At 39.5% G+C, this 22,266-nt stretch overlaps 2 protein-coding genes across 2 annotated transcripts; both read left to right on the forward strand.

Annotated features, from left to right (window-relative positions):
* Positions 1-5,392: 5,392 nt before the first annotated feature.
* LOC104457035 (uncharacterized protein At4g00950) lies at positions 5,393-6,980 on the forward strand. Its single transcript, XM_010071960.3, has 2 exons — positions 5,393-6,164; positions 6,706-6,980. The coding sequence occupies exons 1-2, from the start codon at positions 5,553-5,555 to the stop codon at positions 6,775-6,777; spliced, it is 684 nt and encodes a 227-aa protein (XP_010070262.1). The 5' UTR covers positions 5,393-5,552; the 3' UTR covers positions 6,778-6,980.
* Positions 6,981-18,796: 11,816 nt separating this feature from the next.
* Positions 18,797-19,978, forward strand: LOC104457034 (secoisolariciresinol dehydrogenase). The gene is made up of 2 exons (XM_010071959.3): positions 18,797-18,886; positions 19,108-19,978. The coding sequence occupies exons 1-2, from the start codon at positions 18,849-18,851 to the stop codon at positions 19,880-19,882; spliced, it is 813 nt and encodes a 270-aa protein (XP_010070261.2). The 5' UTR covers positions 18,797-18,848; the 3' UTR covers positions 19,883-19,978.
* Positions 19,979-22,266: the final 2,288 nt, after the last annotated feature.

Consider the following 22,266-nt stretch of genomic DNA (forward strand, 5'->3'; position numbering starts at 1 on the left):
CTTCAGCCATTAACGCTTGCAATCAAGGTATAAGCTTGTCCGACCATCAGGAAGTACAAACAATGTTATGAATTTGAACACCAAATTTCTTTGAATATAGATATTAAACGATGTTGAAGAGCATGATAATACTACAACATCGACTGCGATGTTCCAGGTTTTTTATAGCTCAGTTGAGGAAGAAGAATACCCAAACAACGCTGTTAGCTGCTGATATCCAAAATGTTCCTAGATGATGAGATTGTGGACAGGGTGAGGCATGATGATGAGCTCGTCGGAGGGACGCAATCGGACGAGGGCCCGAAGTTGCCGAGGCTAAGAGAGATGGTGCGGCCAAAGTAAACATTGCTAGGGTTCCCAAAAATTAGTGCGATGAGGCTCCAAAGGTGACGGTGGAGGCCAAGGGGGCTTGAGACCCAACAACTGTGACCGAACGAGGCTCTTGGGGGAGGTGACATGCCAAAGGCAGATCTGAGCAACAGCAGCGACCAGCGGTGGCTTTGGTGGCTTTGGGGGAGGGGGAGACGAAGGAGGAAAAGGAGACGGAGGCGGAGGCGAAGGCGAAGGGGCATGCTGGAGAAAAGAGAGAGAATGCATCATTGTTTCTCTTTTTGACGCTTGAAAATTGAAAAGAGAAGAGGGTGTTTTAAGCGGCAACTGAACTGTTCTCTATCCTTGCTCAATTGGCTAGTAGAAGAGAAGAGAGAGGACACAAAACTTAACATTTTAGATCTTTCTATTTTCCAAATCACTCCAAGTCAGCGGACACGTGTTCACATTTTAGTGGAGCCACCTAGATTCACGCATGCCACATAGGACAATGACGTGGTGATTGTGAACCATTGAATATTTTCTCCCACCTTGGGGTCACGTCTCAATTTTACCCTAATTTTTTTTTTTTTCATAAAAAAAACCCCAAAATGTAAGTCAAATTCCAATTCTACTCTTCTTTTTTATTTATTTTAAATTTCATAAAAACCCATCAACTTTAGATCCAATACCAATGCTACTATAAAATTTTTGTTTCATAAAAAGTCCTGGCTTTAGGTTCAATTTCAATTTCACTTTTTTTTTGGTCTCTTTAAAGATCATCAAATTTTATTTGAGTCTTAAATCTGCTCTCCATTAACCAAAAGCCAAAATTGCCTTTATTGATATTGCGCTCGGTCTTCAATCTTTCATGCTTGTAAATGTTCCATCTCTAGTGGTAAAAAAACTTGCACTCAGGACTCTCAAATAGATCGTGCTCGGGAGTTTTCCATCTCTTGGTTGTCAACAAAAAATATTGAATGAAGGGTCAATTGGAGCAAATTTGTGACTCAAGTAAAACTTCGTGGTTTTTTATGAAACAATAAAAATTTAAGGGTGTAATTAGGATGGGATGGTAAAATTGAGATAAGATATAAAGTTGGAGGTTTTTCATAGGACAAAAATAGTGAAATGGTAGAATTGGGACATGATTTAAAGTTAAGGGTTTTTTATGGGACAAAAAAAAGTTTATTGTATAATTGAGACAAGACCTAAAGTTGGAGGGATTTTATATGACAAAATGTATGATTGAGATAAAAACTAAAGTTAGAGATTTTTTAGGGTATTAGGCTCATTATTATAGGAAGGTTTAATACCACAAAATAATCAAATTGATATACATGTGACAAATTTACCCCCAAACTAATTTTTTAACCACTAAAAACCCCAAACTAGTATATTTATAACAAATTTATCCTTCATTAGTTTTCCTTAAATCATATTAATACCATGAAAAATTACAAATTGATAAACCCACGACAAACAAAAGTACAGTTAATTGCCATTTGTTATTCTACTTAGCAATTTGACAGCAAAATTTAATTTGTCATGAGTGTATCGGTTTATAATTTTGTGCAGTAGTAATCCTTACATAGAGGCTTGAAATTTCCAATAACGAGCCCAATTTTGGCAAGTCTAATAAAGAGAACACTAATCACAAATTGGCACGTAGATCCGTTTGTAAGTTTTTCATCATTTTTTTTTCAATTTTTTTGTCTAATTTTTTTTTTTGAAATTTAAATTAGTAAATTTTATGAGAAAGCTGACAAACTACTTTTTTCTTCTAAAAATCCCCAAATAAATGCACCTTTGAATAACATTTGAAACCAAGATTAACTTGTTTGATGATGGTGTTTCATTAGGGTTGGGCAACCGAATTGATTCTACCAAGGAATCAAACTAGACTGTCTTGAAAACCAATGGAACCAAGACTGTTTCCCAATTCCAAATGAAGAGCCACTTGGAAATCGAATCGATCGGACCAAATTTGAGACCACGTAAACCTAAAAATCCTAATTTATTTCTATTGTCTCCAACCTTATTTAGATATTTCATGACTCTCTCTCTCTCTCTCTCTCTCTCTCTCTCTCTCTCTACCACCCTCCTTGCCTGTTTGTGACTTCCCCTCAACTAAGCCTCACAACTCTCACTCGTTCCCGACTAGCCTTTGCTCATTCGCCCTTATTCATCTTTTAATTTGACTCATTTTTTTACTCATATTATTTTACCATAAAAAAAAGAAACCAAAAAAAGGAACAAAAAAAAAGTAAAGCAAGTTTTTGGGTAAACCCTAGAACCGAATCAGAAAAACAAGGTAGCCTTTAGGTTTTAATAGGAATTGGTTTTAACAAGTTAGATTAATAGCTACCCATCTTGAAACCAATTATCCATATGTTTCATTATCTATTGGATGAAGAAGTGAGCCAAGATTTATTTATTCTGAGGCAATGAAGAGTATTTCGAGGTTAGAGGCAAACCCTAACGGATGGATTGGCGGGTGTGGTCGTCTCCTCTAACCGCTTAGTGTTTAGTGTAATTCCCATACTTTTTCTATAGGCAGACGAGATTGCTCGACGAAGATATTCGACAGCGACTGGCTTCGATCATGGGCAAAGACACTGGACTTGGTCCAGAGCGATGGAGATGAGGGAGAGATTCTCTCGGCCTGCGTGTGCTCTTGCTTGCTTCGCTCGGTTCCTCATTGCTCACGTACGCTCCAAGCTTCGGAAGATGTGGTGGCTGGCGAGGGAGAGTTGACGGCAGCTGTTGCTGGTCGGAGATGGTAGACGATCGACAGATGGCGATGGAACTGAAAGGAAGAGGCAAATAGCTCTGGCCATTCGACCGCCCATGTTAGATGGGTTGGGCTTATCTAAAAAGCTGATGGGAATGGATTTGGACCAAACCTGGGCCGCGAGATCTTGGGCCTCATGGGTCAGTTTCAGGGCCGAATTGAATTTTCGAAATGGACCGAAGCTCTGAATTTTTTGGCTCATGATTTGTATATCTTTTTGCTCTTTGCACTTTTTTTTTTTTTTATTAAAATGCGCACTTGATCACCGACCAAAAAATAAAAATAAAAATCGGGTGTCAACACTGATTGACTTGCTAATTGATAAGTATTGCTTGGGTACTTTTGTGCAACCCTCCTGTACTTTTGCCACCATTTCAAATTTAACATGATATTTCAAATGTTCCCAAAACAATTACATAACTTTTTACGGTCGTTTTAATTTTCAAATTCAATATGATCTTTTGAACATCCTTAAAAAATGTACAATCCTTTTCCATATTTTGGCATCTGTTAGTATACTATTCATCCTTGCCATCACACCTCCTTACCTGTCAGATGACGTGGCCCTTAGTGTGCCAACATTCAAAAGCGACGATGTTAGGCCCCTCAAAATCACGTGGTTTTAGCACTCGGACCCCACCAAAGATCACTCAAAGCTCAAGTTAACTCTGTATTCAGCTCAAACTTAACCTCAAAATTGACTTTAGGAGCCTTTGCCCAAGAAAATTAATAACATTAGTCTGCTTCATATGTGCATGGCAATTCATGAAAAAATTTGAGTTCAGTCAAGTTAGAACTTGAATTCATTCCATACTTGAGCAGAGCACCTTCACTGAATGAGAATTGACTCGAGTTGAAATACTTAATAATACCCTTTAAAAGACACGCAAAACTCAATCTTAATAAGGATATGAAGTAATCGAAATTTAGCTCCAATAAGACGCCATGATCGAATGCTCCATCCGAAAGTTTGAATTATTAGGTCGAGAAGAGTAACGTGTACATGACAACTTAGACAAATTTCAAAGACAAACGGCTCCGCATCATTCAGCCGGATTCTCTTTCCCGTTGATGACTTTGTCTCAATGATGTGAACCTTTTGAGGGGAATCTATTTCAAAATAAAGGAAAAGGGAGAAGAAAAAAGAGAACTTCGTGAGATAAAATGTCCACTTTTCCTCCAAAACAACGTTTTGAATTCCCTATTTCCTTCCAACTCCTCTCGTAGACGTTGGAGACATGACCTTTTATAAATTAGGGGAAAATCTATTTACGTTCCACTGCTTATATTATAACCATAAGATTACCTTTTAAAGTTATATTTTACAACCATGTACAATTTATCATGGAATATGCTAAGTCAGGACAAGATCCATATCCGTGACAAAGTCTTATAATTTACCGTGTACTTGACCAAACACGACACTCCCGAGTCACGTTCACGTCGACGTCTCTTTCACCTTTTGCTTGCCCTAACATGCATGCGAGAAAATCAAGATTGACAGAAACAGAAGGCGTACTCAAGTGCAAGTGCAACCAGCTTTGATACTAGCTTTTTGACTCGCACGGTCTTTTGTCATATATTAAATAATCAGCCAATGCGGGCCCTCTTTCTCCTGAAATCTATGTGAAGACGCCCGTTCTTTCCCGCCCGCCGGACACGAATAAAAGTTTTTCTCCTCTTTTACGAGAAGTTAAACAGCATGAAAGATTCTGTTTTCGAACAAAAGCGAAATGAGCTCTTACTTTTGAATTATAGCAATTTTTTTCCCTACAAAATTGAGGTGAAAAAGAAGGAACATGAAGAAAATAAATCTCTGGTTTGCCACGGCTTTTGAGAGGGCCAACCATTCTGCGATGCATTATAACCTTGTCGTCATCGTTGAATAGTTTCAAGATAAAGACAACCTTGATCTAAGAACCCTTCTTTTACTCTTCGGTTTATTTTCTATCATATTTATGTTTGTCCCCAAAGCGCGTAAGACTTCCTTTTCGACCTAATGGATTGGTAAATGCCACTAAATTGCTACGTCTTATATTTGACCACTCATTTCGGGCCGCACGTCCAAGGATATGATTTTTTGTCCCATTTTTTATGACGATGTTTCGAACCTTATCTTACGTGTAACGAGCTGGCACCCTTCAAGGACCATTTCCTAAAGTTAAAGTCATGCTGTCATTATCTGCTGATGATCGATGTGCACTGGTTGGGAAAAGAAGAGAAAAGGGTCATTTTTCCAATAAAGAACGTCAAGCCCTTAACTTTATCAAACCCTAAGAATTCACTTTACTGCACAAACTCTGCGGCCATCCCCTGCACATCATATATGTAGAATGTTAGGCAGAGCTTTTTGTTTACCTATAAAAGCTCAAGATCCTTGGAGGAATCCCCCTCAAGGTCCATCGATTGATCCTGAGTTTCAAAAACGCAGAGCGACAGGAAGGGAGAGATGAGTTCAGAGTCCGAGAAAGAGGATCAACGGAGATCTACTCCGAAACTCTCCTTACTATCGCTTCCGAACCACCGGCGAGATCCATCGGACATGCCCGACCCGCCGCTCCAAACCACGATCTCCGTACCGTTCGAGTGGGAGGAAGTGCCGGGGAAGCCTAAACGGGCCAGTGACCAGGCCAAGCCCAGCGCGGTGGCGGGCCCGCCGTGTCTTGAGCCGCCTCCGAGGCTGTGGGACGAGGGCAGGTTTACCAATACGCCGTCCCCTTCAAGTGTGCTCGATGGGCCTTACATGGGTCGGCGCTCGGGTCATACATTCTCGTTCCGGAAGATAGGAGGGTCTTTCCGGAGCCCGGAGAAGAGGAGCAAGGGAGAGGGGAAGGAGAGGACGTCGATTTTCGGGTCGATGAGGTGGGGGATACTAAGGGAGAAAATAGACGACGTGGAGGATATTTCTGGGTTTTCATCCTCATTCCGTGGAGCTAGAAGCGGCGACAGCGACGGCGACAGCATCGGCGCCGGTGCCGGCACAGATTGTTTTTCACATGCCGACACAAGGAGGAGGAGAGGGGGCTTCGTAGGTCTATCTCAATCGAAGTCACATTTGTGGGTAAGCAAAAATTAACTTGTTTAATTTTATCAAAATAATTGATTGCTTTTATTATATGCTCTTTCACTTTGGTTAAATCTTTTCTATTCATTTATTCTAGATCTGTATTTTATTTTCTGCCTCTAAGTCAAGCTTAGACCCATTAGCACATCGGCACAATAGATGGAGTGCAGTATGCAATGCGAGGAGTAGATTGTTATTCTATTCAATATGCAATGTTTTGAATCAGCACAAGGTTTAATATTCAAATTCTTTGAAATTCTCCTCACATTTTGACATTTGGCAAAAATTCATAGCATAAATATGACTGATATGATAGATGACAGAACAGGAAAAAATCAAAGTGTGACTCACGACACATACATATCTTACCGACTTACTTAACAAGCTTGGGTTTTATAAGCACGTGGATTGATATTCAAATACTCTAAACTAGCAATATCTTTATTTATAAATTGGTTTATTATGTATTTGATGTAACTTTCTTCTTCTATTGAGTCCCATCACAAGTTACATGTTACTTGGTCTTTTTGGAACGCAGGCAACGCTTTGTGAAAACTTTAAGCAAGTGGTTCCATGGAGGCGAAAGCAAGACAATTATGAGAGAGTGTAAAATGTCAAACCGTCCTCATCTTTCCACTCACCGGATCGGATGGTCATCCTTACTGGCGATGCTTTGTTCTTTTTAGATTATCGTGGAACTTGTATAGATATAAAATTCTTATGTTACAATATGGGATTGTTGAAAGATAAGTACTGAATATTTCTTTCTTTTTTTTCTTGTCCCCAAATATTCATTACAATTTACAGTCCCCATCAACCTGTGTATATTTGCTAAATTGCAATTATCAACCGAAGCTATATGTCTATCGAGCCATATCCCGAATCGAAGGACATGATAACCGAGCAACATTACTGCAATATTACATGTCATATACAACTACCATAGAAGCAGTCTTTTATTGTTTTGAATGGTCAATGCGTGCTTGCAAAGGCCGTTGTTAAGCGGACATATGAACAGAAACGCATAACAAGGTTACATCTCTCTCTCTCTCTCTCTCTCTCTCTCTCTCTCTCTCTCTGCTACGAGCACTCAAGCGCATACATCGGAAAGGAGGAGGTCACTCGTGCTGTCTTTTCGAAGTCTCTCTCTATTGGGAGCACACAAGTGAATAAGGCGCGTTTGGTTGTGTTTGTTTAAAAATTGTTAGTGAAGAAATAGAAAAAAGTATTTCTGTTCCGGGGAACAATTTTTGAACAAAATACGCGTTTGGTAAACTTCTTCCGGGGAATAAAAAATAAACGAAACATGTTTGGTAAATTTGGATAATTTTTTATTTCTTTTATTTTTTCTATTTTTTCTTATTTTTCCTTTTTTTCTTTTTTCTTTTTCATTTTTTTCTTCTTTTGGCCGGTCGCCGGCGGGCCGAGCTCGCCCGGCGGCGGGCGGCGCGGCCTCGCCGGCCACCGCGGCGAGGCGAGGCTCGCCGGCCACTGGGCGAGCTCGGCCTTGCGGCTGGGCGAGCTCGAGGCGGATCTGGGCGAGATCGAGCTCGCCCGGGCCGGCGCGAGGTCGGCCTCGCCATGGGGGCGAGCTCGAGCTCGCCAGATCCCGGCGAGGCCGACCTCGCCCGGCGGCCGGCGAGGCCGGCCTCGCCCGGCGGCGGCGAGGCCGACCTCGCCCGGCCATGGCGAGGCCGACCCTCGCCCGGCTACGGCGAGCCTCGGCCTCGCTGGGACGGCGAGCGTCGGCCTCGCCGGGGCGGCGAGCCTCGCCGTGGGCGAGGGCGGCGGCTGACCGGCCAAAAGAAAGAAGAACAAAAATAAGAGAAAAAGAAAAAAAAGTGTTTCGATTTGTGTTCGAAACAAGAAACACAAAATTTGTGTTTCTTGTTTACATTTCTTTTTGTTCGGGGAACAAAGAATAAAAAGGAACGTAAACGCACACAAACGCATTTGTTCTTTTTTGTTCCCAGGAACAAAAAAACAGAAATTTCTGTTCTGGGAACAGAAACAGGGTGCAGCCAAATGCGCCCTAATATACCGCAAAAAAGGTCATATGTGCTGTCTTTTCAAAAACTCAGTGCTTCGCTTTTCTACTGTATCATGTAGCATTAGTTACATGTTTATATGTTTCTTTTAAGAGGAATTTTTACGTGCTCCAAAGTGTTTTAATTTAACCATGAAGGTTGTGAGATTTTATAGGGTTGCTGTCAAATGTTCTTTTTGCCTCATACTAAACATGGACATATTTAATTGGGAGACAATTGAAACTTGAAAAAATTTGAATTCAAGACATCTAGCCATGATACCACGTGAAATTTTGTAGGATCATTGCTAATTATTTTAAAAGCTTAAACTATTACATAAATGTATGATTTATTATTTAAACATTCTGATGGAGGTGAGAGCAAGAAATCATGATAAAGTGTAAAATGTTAAGACCCTCCTCAAATTTCCACTCACCAAATTGAACAATCATCTTTTCGAGGCAATGCTTTTGTCCTTTTTAGCCCATCATTTAATTTGCGAAAAGTTTAAATAAGGGTCTCAAGTGGGGCCATTTCTTTAAAAGACACATTAAAGTGGATTTTATCTCAAATAAAAATTTGAAGTGACTAATCTTGTCATTGGCCTTGAGCTCCTCGACTGGCCAAATCGTTGCCAGCCGGCAAGCCCGTGTACCTCTCGTTGAATATAGGAATGTTCCCATAAATACTTGGGAGATGGTAAAAATTTCCTTCAAGAACTAAAATGCAAACATAGAACGACTAGAATCACACAATTTTAAAAGCAAAACTTTAGACTTTAGAGAAATATTGTGTCTCCAACTTTGATATAATTAACAATGATCGCAAATATAGTTTGTTCTAAAAGAATACTTAAGTTTCATTCCATGAGACAAGTTGATCTAAGGAGCAATCTCATCGAGAAGTTATTACATGATTTATAAATAATATAGGCTTATATCCTTTCAATCATTAATGATGTGCATCCTATTGTGTGGCTCACAAAATCAAAGTTCGAGATGAACTTAGTTTACATTATATATTATATAAAGAATATACAATATTTTCTTTTTCAACGTCTTTAGCTGGTCGTGGTTATCAAGAAGTTACTTTGAAAAAACAACTGTGCTTAAATTTCTCAGTCGAACAGGTATTAGGAGATGAGCATATGAGGCAAATATTCTATCTAAACGAGAAAGGAATTTTGCCATTATCGTGGTGATCAAGTATGAGTTCAAAAGGAGAGGCAAACAAAGAAAAACAAACAAGAAACTCGGTTGATTCGAAGAATCAGCGGCAAAACTTATAATGTGATCTTTGGAAGTAGCCACAACATTGAAGGGAAAAAAAAATGAATATCATAATTCACCACCTATACATAGAGCAAATCAACTGATTGGGTCTCTAATTACCAAGGTGGCTCTGAACTAGTAGGATAAAAACTAAAAGGATCGATGGCCAAGCTCCAGAGAGCCGTGGCAGTAATTTTAATCGGTCTTTTGTACGTTCTCGACGTTGTGAGAGGTGATCCAGACACGACCCTGATATCCTCAGTGTGCAATGGAAATTCCTATAATCCCGGTGATGATTTCGGGTCCGTCTGCAATGCGGCTCAGGCCAGCGTATGTGCCGATACACAGAACTACAATTACGATTTCTATGCGACAACTACGCACCTCGGTACGACATGCTATGCCCATGGAGCTTGCGATCGGGTTCTCTCGGGTGGGGATTGCACTACTTGCCTGGTTTCGGCTAGAAATGAGTTGGCTCTTATCTGTAACATGAGAATCGGGGGGCAAGTGCAGCTCCAAGATTGTAGAATTAGGTACGAGAATTATCCTTTCACCGAGTGACTGCTTTCTTGCCACCTTGAGAAATCTAGTACTGGGTATGGACCTAATAAATCCGTGTACTCACTTGCGTTTGTCTAATTGGGGTCATTTTATCAAAAGAGAGCAAAGTACATGATGTATGTTTTGAAATGGACGTACCTAACACGTGCAATGCGAGGGTAGATTAATCCCATAGCTCTTCTCAACCGATTGCCACCTCTTCCTTCAATTCATAAACCTGATTAGCGGGACTAATTGCCAAGCACCGAGGGATGGGCACCTAAATATGAATATAATTCACTTAAAATGAACCCAAAAAAACTGAAGTAGAAAATTTTAATTTGTTTTATGGATTTGTATATTAGGTAGCTTGTTTCCCTTACACTACATTATTACATTTTTGCTGTAAAGTCCTCTTTTGTTCAATTTATGAATGAGTTCACATTACCAACCTGGTGACAACAAAGATTAGATGATGGGCTCGCACATTTAAGATTAGACTGAATCAAGTATTATGTTGAATTTTACCCCTTTTGAACATGAAATATGTGCTAATTGCGATCCAAGATTTTTTTCATTTAAAATGCTCAGTATTGCTCGTTGTTCCTCTCATGTAGATAATTGTCCACATTAATCTACAAATTCACCGTGAATATGAAGAACACAAAAATCAAGCCTCATAATTTCCATTTATCTCCTCTAGTGGAGCACTTGTATGGTTTTTAATTAACAAGAACCTAGGACTCACCCACGTATGTGTGTCTCAATATATATATTCTCGCACTTGATAAACAGAGGAGCGTACATAGATCAGAAATATATACACATAAAATAAAGGAATCTGTAAACCAAAATAAGTTAGGGATTTGACAAATATGTTCTCAAATGCAACCATGATCATGCAATTCTGCCGTGGAATCATCGAATGTCGTACTTCTGCAAAAGAAAAAGAATTGTTCCATATATCTACATTAATAAATAAGAAGGAAAAAACAAAACAAAATGAAATGAATTGTAGGCTTTCACGGTGCTTTTTTATTTTTCTTTGATTGCTAAAATTTTTGTTATCTTCATTAAAATGTGTCATTAATAGACCTAGTTACTTGAGGTGAACTAATTGGGTGCTCGAAGAATTCAAGACATCTCATCAATATCTATAATTAATAATAAATAATAAAGAGCAAAGTCCTTGAAGAAATAAATTACCTACCTAGACTAGAAGTGAAATAATGTATAAGCTGAAGTATACGTTCATAATGTGTACACCTCAAAAGAAAGGAAACAAAGTTATTATTAATACTATTTTGCCAAACCTTATTGAGCTAAGTACGGTAACTCATTAAATGTGGTTACTGGATATCATCACTTACAGTTGTTCTTGCCTTAAAAATTATTGTCGAATGACTCCATAAATATGCAAATCAACCCCGTTTTCTATCAACCACTTCATATCCCTTCCAAGTTAAACTTATTTCCCATCTCATATATCTATACAATACACTCAGGGAACGCCCATGAAGCTGAAGGTAATTAACTTGATGTTTCGATTATTTGTTTGGCATATGTTATTGTTTATGAGGAAAAATAATGGGAAAGAAAAGTGCTATCATGTTGGATGACTGCTAATTTATATGCTGAGGCCATGGTGCAGCAAAAGATGATTATAAGGATGCCGATGAACAGCGACAAATGCAGATCAAGAGCCTTAAGGAATTGTTGCTCGTGCAAAGGGTTAGTAATTTCATAATTCACTTTTGTTTGTCTCAAGTGTTACCCTTTTTTGAAAAATGTTATTCATTATTTTCTTGTTGGACAGGGACTATAATCTCCGTGTCGATAGGAGGGTTGAATGAGGACGAGCTGGTTGTGACGGGAGAAGGAGTAGACCCGGCCACACTGGTTCAGTCGCTTAGGAAGAAATTCCGGCAAGTGACCATATTGAGCGTGCAACAAATTAGTGATGATGAAGGAAGCAGCCGTCGGCGGTGCGGCCAAGATTTTTGTCCAATTCATGATCATGGTTACACATGGCCGAGGCAATATTCGCGGGCCTATTATACTGAGTACCCGCAATACCCGGTCTACGATGTAGCGCAATATTCACCGGACCCACCGAGCATATGCAACATCGTGTGATAATGATTGACAACCTATCGAACAACTTCCTCTGTTTTATATATATATCAGTCTCTTTGGAAGGCATTCTTCTGTTTCCTTCCAAGAATGTTCGTGTCAGTTGGTATATTTCTGGTTAAAAATTTTGGGTCATTTCTAATAAATCTGTTTGTTTTCAATTAAGTCCAATCATAAATTACATGTTTCCTTAAGAGGAATGTTAAATGGATCCAAAGTATTTAATCTAAGCATATATTTATGCATTTTCTTAAGTGTGAGCAATGTTTTGTGAAAGATTTAAGCAGGTGGTCCCATGGAGGCCTAAGCAAGAAATTTACAAGAAAGTGTAAAATGTTAAACCACTCTCATCTTCCCCCTCACCAACTCACTTTTCTGTTTAATTCTGAGTAAATTAGGTGGCACTTGCTCTGGATATGGAAAGGTTGGCGATAGGATAGGGAATGTGGTAATTCCTCGCTTCGTTATCACATAAATTCGACATAGCTACTTGTTCTACGATAACATTCTGGATTCGATTCATAGTGACAACATGAAATGCTTGTCCACGATCCGTTTGTACTAGAAACCTATCCGTTCATTGATTGTGTTGATGTCAGGCGTCTTATGTTTCGGTTCCATCACCTATGTATCAGGTCATCCGCCCGCACTTCGATTGGGATTTCTATTCGTTCATAACCAGCTGATGTGCTCACTGCGTTGTGTTTGTACCAATGCGTTGAGCTGCTGATGTGCTCACATAGATATATTAATTGTCAAATTCGTCATTGCCAATTGCCAAAAGTGCGGCCATTTATATTTATGCCTTCACATGCGTACCTTAACATATCTCCGCTCGCGTCGCGTGTGAGCTTTCCCTCTTGTTTGGCTCTCTGTTGCTGGTGGCACACGATCACGAGAATGTGTTGAATGTGTTGCCACAACACCATTTTGGCTACACTAGCGGTCTCTTACGCTAGACTGAATTGCGATGGCAATTCTCAACTACCTAATAATTATAATTCACGGAATTCCTTTGTATAAAAATTCACGAAATATCTATACATATGGTATCTCTTCTTTAGGATATTGCCAACAGAAACATTGGGTCGGGCAATGTCAATATATCTAGTAGAACCCACGTTTATTAAGAAGTGCAAAGACCAGAGTGATTGACCTACTAGAGATACTAACTGCTCAAGCCCTCATCCCTTGCAAATGTTGGATTCCTTGTCATCAAAATTTCCCAACGTGCATCTCGATAGAAACTAGTTACATGGTAAATAAGTTCCAGAACATGAATACTCCACTTACCTCGTAAACCATGTACATGTGTCTACTTGTCTCACATTAAAATGAATGTTTACATGAAATATTTTCCAAGTTATTTGTAAGTAAATGATTCGATTGTCCCATGTTCATGCGCGTTTTCAATTGAATGAGAAATCATTTTCAATTTGTCTCTGAAGAACGTTAAAACTTGTTTTGGAAAATTGAGAACGACTATAGAACCTCGACCCTGGCATCCAAGCCCCCACGGGCCAAACCCTGGACTCTAGGGGTCAAACTAGGATACCCAAAATTAGGGTCTAGCACGGGTCTTGGCGTATGGTTCACTAGGCTTAACCCACCCCTAGGTCCCGTGCCCGAGGGTCGACGCCCTGGGTCCAGCCCTTGAGATCCTTGGTAGGGCGATGAGACTTGTGTTAAGGTCCCAAGATTTGAGTATTGAGATCCAAGATATGGGGTTAGAGCCTCCTGTCTTGCCTCGGTGGGGACTTAGGTCCGGCGGTGGGGCATCTAGTCTTGAGTTTAGAGGACTGGATCTTAGGTCCCAAGGGTTTACTCTCTGCTAAACAATGCCAAATGACAAAAAATGACGAAAACATCTTTCATGAAAATTGTCCATTCAATTCTAAATATATGATATATATGTCAATTTAGTTCTAAACTTTTTAATTTTGCCTCTTTTGTCTTAATATTTTGTACAAATTTTCAATATAGCTGTTCATGCTGGCAATGACTGAATAACCATGTAACGATTTCCTTTGAAAAATTACTAGAATGACTGCATTGGAATTTTATACAAAGGTTTAGGAATAAATTGACATAATTGAAAAGTCAAGTACTGAATTTACATATATATAATAAGCTTAGGACTAATTGTATAATTTTCCCAACATCTTTCCATAGTTGGTCGACCTTAATTAAAACGGTGACCAAATCCTAGGTGAGTGACCTAGACCTGAATAGCTTGTACTCAGCGACCTAAACAATTAAACATGGTTATGTTTTCTCATACTGGTAAAGTAAAAAGAGAATCACATCTAAGAATGTTAGGCAAACTAAACGAAATAAGAACCGCAAACATGTAATGTAACAGTGCGAACGTGACTTAACTTTGGACGGCCCCTCCATGTGCGACGAGAAGGAGCTGACTGGAACGCCGTCTAAGACTTTCGGGCAAACTATAAAAAAATGTTCCTCCGACCAGAATTAGATGCATCTGACGTCGGACGTGCGTTCGTAAGCTTGATCATGTGCTGCAAGTTCCGATAATCATCAAGTAGAATAAACAAAGACTCAGCCTTGCGAGTGAGGAAACGCCTTCCTCATGGGTCTCGATTCTTTGTGTTTCACGTGGAGCAAGATAGTCAAAGCGCGTGGGCGCCGGGGGGCGTCCTCTGGATAACTTTGAAATCGGTCGGAAGGATTAAATCGATCATTTAATCTTGACAAAAGCCGCTCTATGTCGTAATCTATCTATATAAAGTCAGTACGTTCCTTTCCACTTCTCTTCGTATAGCTTGAAACCATTACCTTCTACATTAACTAATTGAAAGCCCGTGCATCGTGAGGAGATGTAGCAAAACGTGCGATATTGGTTTTCTTATTTGATTCGCATCGTATCGAACTTTTCAAGTGTTGCCAATTTTCATCTTAAGAAATCGACATTCAATATAGGAACATGCCCTTAGTCCCTCATATTCGGATGTAGCGTTCGCTGAATTGTAACTGCAAATGCACGAGAAAGATTGCTCGAATTTGGTAAATAACCGGTTTTGCTTTCCTATAAGTGCAATAATTTTGACAAAAAGTCGGGTTGATGAGAGATGATTTTTTAATCACTCAAGGAATTTTTGTATCTAAAATTAGAAATTTGCAACGATTTTGTAAAAATGCGGTTATCTCAAAGTTCTGGCGATGTACTTCCGAGAATCTTCTCCAAACTCTTGCTTGATCTGTAATTTAACGGAAAATGGTTGAGCTATTTGGACAATAGCGGTAGGATTGATATCTATTTAAAAACAACCCCGAGAGATGCCAATTGTTATTCATCGTGATTTGACCGTGAGTACTTAAAACTAAAATGTATGATGAGGAAGAGCTCCGTTATACGTTCTACATAAGAATATATTTTCTTCTTAAGGAAAAGCTCATTGACAACAATGGACTAGCACATTTTTTTTTTCTTTTTCGTCCCGGCTTTGCAAATCCCGCATTAACCTTCAATTATTTTGATTTGTTTCACGGCCTCTCTTTAATTAACAGAGCAATTTATATCTACATGAATCATGTCTCGAGTTTGGATCCATGAATAAACCCAACCCCAGTTGAGGCATGTGGAAATCCGGCACAGTGTATGACTCTCGGATGTGGCATAGTAGAAGAAAGTCCAAATTAAATTTACTAACAAAACAAGGATATCGACTTTCCTAATTTGGGTTGAATCCAAGTCAAGAAAAGGGTTTTATGTGGCTTTTCATGTAAAAACAATATTTCACGAATATGTCCTAAAAGAATTTGTGTTTGTAGTCATGGAGTCTTGTGAGGATGTGTATTTCCTTGTGAGATTGAGAGGTTGTGATAATACAGTAATCGATATTGAAAGTGCTTGCTGCACGGCGAAGTCTTTAGAACCAATAGTTGTTATAACTACTAAGTTTGATAAGTTGTGAGTTCCATCTCTTGACATGTATGGATGCAATATCAGCATTGCTTCATCTATGCTAAAGAAGGTTATGTCCGAAAGTCTTTGGGGATTAGATAAAGGGCGAGTGGAGTTGGCGTTTGTCAAGATTCATAATTATGGCATAGTTCAAGTGTGGCTTTGACTTATATTCCGTTGCAAGATTCAGAGGTTGTTTCATGAAAATTTTAGGTATGAACATTATATGAGTTATTGGGTAAGAGTGATAAAATAATGAGAATGCTTGAATGATTCGAGCGTGATTGTAATTTCCATTGTATTGCTCAATTTAAAATAGAATAGTGCATTCTTCTCCTTGTGGAATAGGTCATACTAACCTTTTTTGAACCATGTAAATTTAGGATGCGTTTATTTGTGTTTCATGGAATTCAAAAGAACCATGTAAATTTAGGGAACAGAATAGTAAATAAAAACTATTTCTGTTCCGGAGAACAATTTTTGACTAGAAAAATGCGTTTGATAAACTTGTTTCGAGAATAAAAAAGAATAGAAACATGTTTGGTAAATTTTGTTCTTTTTGTGTTCTTTTATTTATTTTTTTTTTTCTTAATTTTTTAATTTTTAATTTTAATTTTTCCTTTTTTTTTTTTCTTCTTTTGGTTGGTCGCCGGCCTCGGCTATGGGCGCGTGACTAGGCCGGGACGAGGGCCGGCGGCCTTGCCTTGGCAGGCGAGCTCGGGCTCGCCCAGATCGGCGAGGCCAAGCTCCCTAGCCACCGGTTGCTGGTGGTGGTCGGCGATGCGAGCCTGCCGATGGCCGGGCGAGCTCGACCTCGCCGGATCCGGGCGAGCTTGAGCTCGCCTAGCCAAGGCGAGGCCGAGCCTCACTAGGGGCTGGCGATGCTCTGGCGAGGTCGCCGACCCTCGATGGCCGGTCGCCGGCCATGGCCATGGGAGGCCGAACCGGCCAAAGAAAAAAAAAAGAAGAAGAAGAAAAAAAAAGAAGAAGAAAGAAATGAGAGAGAAAATTTGTTCTTAAAAATTGTTCTAGAAAAAGAAATAAGTTTTTTTTTTTGTTTCTTGTTTCTGTTTCAATTTTGTTCAGGGAAAAAAAAATAGATTTGGAACAAAAACGCAAACAAATGCGCTTCTGTTCTTTTTGTTCGGGAACAAAAAAACAGAAAATCTGTTCATGAACAAAAATTATAAACGCAACCATGCACGGCCTTAATATCCGATTAAATCTTCGATCCATTTACTATTATATTTAATCCCTTGTTTCCGCAATAATGTAAAAACCGATCAATTCATTGAATTTTTCTACGCTTATTTTATCAGTAATGATGCCTAACCCATCACTTTTCTTTGTATTTACCAGCGAAATACATATGCATGGACAGCACCATCTACTAGATAACAAGACGACACATACTATGCATATCAAAAAGGTCATTCAAACGTTGACTTGTCATTACCTTCATCCGTATGAAGACACTTGGAGAACCAGTAATTGAAAGATGACATTTTCCATAAACTATGTTACATTCAAGATAAGTTCTATCAAGCCTTACGACTCTTTTCTCGTATAATAAGACCATAAATAACAAACAACATCCCGATCTATTTTTAGCTATTAAGGCTGCGCATGACAACGCTTGTTCTCGGGAAGAGTTTTTTTTTTTTTTTTTCAGAAATGGTTCTTTTCTATTTCTGCTCCGGAACAATTTCTGAGTAAAAGAACCCGTTTGATAACGACACAAAATTTCTACTCTGGAATAGAAAAAGAATAGAAATGCGTTTGGTAACGCAACAATTTCTTTTTGTATTTATTCATTTTTATTTTGCCGACCAGATCGCCGCCGTCGGCGCAGCGACCCGGCGGCGGCGGCGCAGCGGTGGAGGTCGGCGACCGGTGGCGGCCGGCGGTGGCTCGGGCGGTTAGTGGTGGTCACGGCAAGAAAATAAAATTAAAAAAGAAAATCAGCTTACTTCTAGAAATTGTTCCCGGGAACAGAAGCAACTTTTTTGCTTCTCAAAACTGTTCCCGGGAACAAACGGGAACAAAAAATTGAGAAATTGTTCCGGGAACAAATGTTTTACCAAACAGGTTTCTATTCTTTTTTTGTTTTTGTTTTGGGGAACAAAAGAATAGAAATTGAGAAAAACAGAAATGTTGTCATGCAGACCCTAAGACGCAATTGATTTTATAAAGCTACTCATCAAAAGGCATTTTTCTAGCTCCATGTGAACGAGTGGGGACATGTTTGTATATCTGCGGACGGACTACTTGGTACTTTACAATCCTTAATAAATCCACAGGAGGCATCTTCGACGTAAGCGATGACCGTACGATAGGCCACGAGAGAAGATGCTCGAGGGGGTGGGGGGGGCGAAAAAAGAAAGAAAAAGACCTCTTGTTTTGGAGAAAACATCAAAGACCGATCCATGCATGTCTCTCGGTTTAACGTAGGACGAAGCCTGTTATGGTCAACTGTATAATAATGAACGAAACCAGGATGAAACTTCTCCACGGCGCTTCTTCTTGTCGCGAGCAACGATAAGATAGAGATGGCCAAGGGTGTTTGGGATGATGTTCACGCAAAGGGTTGCCCCATAATTTTTATTATCACTTCAATTACGCACGACTCCTTTGTCTCAATGGGTACAGATTAGGTCTCCAAAGCCTTCCAAAGGTCTATATAATGAGATGCTTTTGGTCCGATTGTTGTCACTGATCATACAAAAACCCCACTCGCTGATAGCTAGCTAGAGCCATCTTTGCTATCCATCTTTGAACCATGGCCGCCAGAACCCTCCTCGCCCTGGCAGCGCGAAGGTAAGCGGCACAAGTGTGTTTTCACGAGTCCGGTAATGAAAAGAGCAAGCACCACATCGCTCATTCGTGTTGCCTTTTTGCAATATGCGCACGATCTAACGTCGTGAAGATTGCATTTAAGGGTAGAGTTTGTGCTCGTCGAGGCGAGAAGTTACTTCCGTTTGAATTTCTATTGTTCGTGGTGAACTAGATAGTGGGATTTACTAGCGTATTGTGTGCAGGCTAGAGGGAAAGGTGGCGGTGATCACTGGTGGGGCGTGCGGCATCGGAGAATCTACCGCGAGGCTCTTCTCGAAGCATGGGGCTAAGGTCATCATAGCCGACATCAACGACGACTTGGGCAAGTCGGTGTGCAAGAACTTGGGGCCGGAGACCGCATCCTTTGTGCATTGCGACGTATCAAGCGAACCCGACGTTGAAAATGCCGTTGCCACCGCAGTTGACAAGCATGGGAAGCTGGACATAATGGTGAACAATGCTGCGATCGGGGACCCGACCAAACTCAACATCTTGGACAATGACAAGGCCGACTTCGAGAAAGTGATCAGCGTGAACCTGACGGGCGTTTTCCTAGGGACCAAGCACGCAGCTCGAGCCATGATCCCATCGCAAAGGGGAAGCATCATCAATGTCGGGAGCGTCAGCTCGAGCGTGGGCGGGGTGGCGTCCCACGCGTACGCCAGCTCCAAGCACGCCATCGTGGGGCTCTCGAGGAACGCGGCCGCCGAGCTTGGGCGATACGGGATCCGCGTGAACTGCCTCTCGCCTTATTTCATCCGAACGCCGTTGACAGAGGAGATGTTCAAGCTCGACGAGAATCCGGGATTCCGAGTGTATTCCAACTTGGATGGGGTGACTCTTCAGGAAGAAGATGTAGCGGAGGCTGCTCTCTTCCTGGGGAGCGACGAGTCCAAGTACATCAGCGGCCACAATCTGGCGGTGGATGGGGGCTTCACCACCATCAATCCCGCCTTCGGCGTGTTTGCTCGTGCTTAACGAGAAACGCTTCTTCGTGCCATTACTATTGTACCCTGCATGTTTTCCCACTTTGTACCTTGTATCGAATAAAAAGTCTGGTGAATAATTGATGCCGTAGCATTCCTAAAAGTCATCGATTCTACAAAGGAATTGTCGATTTAATGGGCAAGTCATCAATCGCATTGTTATCAATTAACCACCTGGTTGTCGATGGACGAGGCAATTATCAATTCCAAGACTACTTCAATCACTTTGCATTTGGAGAGTGTCTACATTCCTAGAAGGTCATTAACTCAGTAACATTGGAACAAACAAATCTTGGATACATACACCCTACAAATATTATTTCTTATATTTTTAAGGTCTAATAAATGTCATTTAAAGTTTTTAGAGTCATTATTTAATTGTTGTTGTTTTCTAGTAAGACTAATTGTCTTCCCTATGAGTCCTTTTGTCTTTCCAAGGAGTCTTAGTAATTATTCATGCTTGGAAGGTTGTTCCAAGTTCATGCTATGATGAATAAAAGGGTAGATTTGTTTAGAGTGATAATTTTTTTAGCCATTGGCATGAGAACGAGAAAGATTTTTTTTTTTGTGATTATCTCTTAGGTGGATTTCTACAAGCGATGAGCAACCTATCTATCTAAGTTCTTACTTATGTTACCTTCTACTTCCCTACACTTTCTCTAGTGTCAAGAATCATACAGAAATTGAAAGCAAACCAAAAGGTTTCAAATTTTGAAGAAGCTCAAATCTAAAAAATGAGATGAGACCTACTCTGGAAGTTGCACCATTTTTTTTTTCTGTTTAGACAAATTAATGAAGTATGGACAATCACCATTAACCCTAAGTCTTGGACATATTCTACCATCATGTTGCTTATTATAGACTTATAATATTGGCCTGGGAGAAATGCCATATTTTCAATTTAGATACACTTGTTAAATTTAAAATCATCTTATTTAATTAAGCTGAACCAAATTCTTGAAATTAATATCTTTATATCTCAAACCAAGTTCTTGGCGTTGATATCTATATATCATTAAAGCTATTACTTTTTTCCTCATAATGTAGCTTCTAAGGAGCATAGAGTAGCTCCCAGAATACCCAAGGCATAAAAATCTCCCAATTTCCCTCTTTTACACGTGTATGAAATTGTCTAGGGATTTAATAGGTGTACTTATATGACAATTGTGTAAAAAAGAAAAACCAATATGGATTTAATAGATGTACCATACTTTCATGTTATGAAAGATTGAGGAATGACATCTATATGACTTCATTTATAATTTCTTAATATTATTTATGTTAGTTTTTTCATCTTGTCAAGATTTTATTTTATTTTATCATGAAGATTTTAAAAATAATAGTAATAAGTGGTTGACGGGTTCATCACTTTGGAAACGTTTCGTTTCAGGCTAGGAAAGTGGTTGACAGGTTCATCACTTTGGAAAAAGAAACTTTTTCTCTATCTTTTGTTGAAGCCAAGTTTTTTTAATTTCAGAGTTAGATGAAATCAATTAAGGATTTATATAAAATACACCATCAGTGTAAAGTATTTCTTGCACGAGCAGTCATGAAACAGAACCCTCACTTATCGGTGGAATTAAGTAGACGTTAATAAAAATTAAAAACCCCACATATGTCAAAGTTTGAACCAAACGCTTCTGGCCGACTCTTCTCAATGCATTGCATCATCACACACGAGCTTACTTATTAACTAATATTTCATCTAGTCTTCATTATTATAAGTTGCCAAGAAAAGTGACGGTCTACTTCTGTCGCATTTCAACCAAGATAGTATTTACAAGTTGGCCGTACATGACCAAGAGCCCAGAAAGAAAAACAAAACTGGTCAACCTTTTGAACCGATTCCTTGATAGTAACTTCCCATCTATTCTAAGACTTTACAACCCTAGAAGTCTTCTATAAGATCATAATTTGTCGATTCATCAGGGCAGACAATCTACCATTAGTTATTACATTTGATTACCGATACCAATGTGAACATATACTATCAAAATATTTATATGCAGATTAGGTAGCTATAGCTTTATCGTGCAACAGAGTCAACCTATAAATTTCTCGAGAAGTTACTATCAAGATCCGACTGCATTTTGTCCACATATTGGGCTACTAACACATTACAATAAACATTACCAAGCCTTCATAGTTTGAAAGACATATACTACTGGCGATAGTAAATTCATTATTTAATATAAGAGCTCAATACCATGACATTATTCAAATTACCACTGTAATGGTCAACTTACCAAATCGTTTGCGATACTACTAGTGATTTGTTGCAAAATAATAATATTAATTCATATGAAATTTTTGGGACCATTGTCAATTGTTATAAAAGCTTAAGTTATTAGATTAATGTGTGATTTAGTATTTAAA

The sequence above is a fragment of the Eucalyptus grandis genome, chromosome 8, assembly GCF_016545825.1.
Source record: "Eucalyptus grandis isolate ANBG69807.140 chromosome 8, ASM1654582v1, whole genome shotgun sequence".
In the NCBI taxonomy this organism is placed as follows: domain Eukaryota; kingdom Viridiplantae; phylum Streptophyta; class Magnoliopsida; order Myrtales; family Myrtaceae; genus Eucalyptus; species Eucalyptus grandis.

What these genes read in the sequence shown, in the direction of transcription:
- LOC104457034 (XM_010071959.3), top strand. Translation starts at nt 18,849, where the DNA reads ATGGCCGCCAGAACCCTCCTCGCCCTGGCAGCGCGAAG. An exon ending in CTCGCCCTGGCAGCGCGAAG is followed by an intron (nt 18,887 to 19,107) that starts GTAAGCGGCACA and finishes TATTGTGTGCAG; the next exon opens with GCTAGAGGGAAAGGTGGCGG.
- LOC104457035 (XM_010071960.3), top strand. Translation starts at nt 5,553, where the DNA reads ATGAGTTCAGAGTCCGAGAAAGAGGATCAACGGAGATCTACTCCGAAA. An exon ending in AATCGAAGTCACATTTGTGG is followed by an intron (nt 6,165 to 6,705) that starts GTAAGCAAAAAT and finishes TTTGGAACGCAG; the next exon opens with GCAACGCTTTGTGAAAACTT.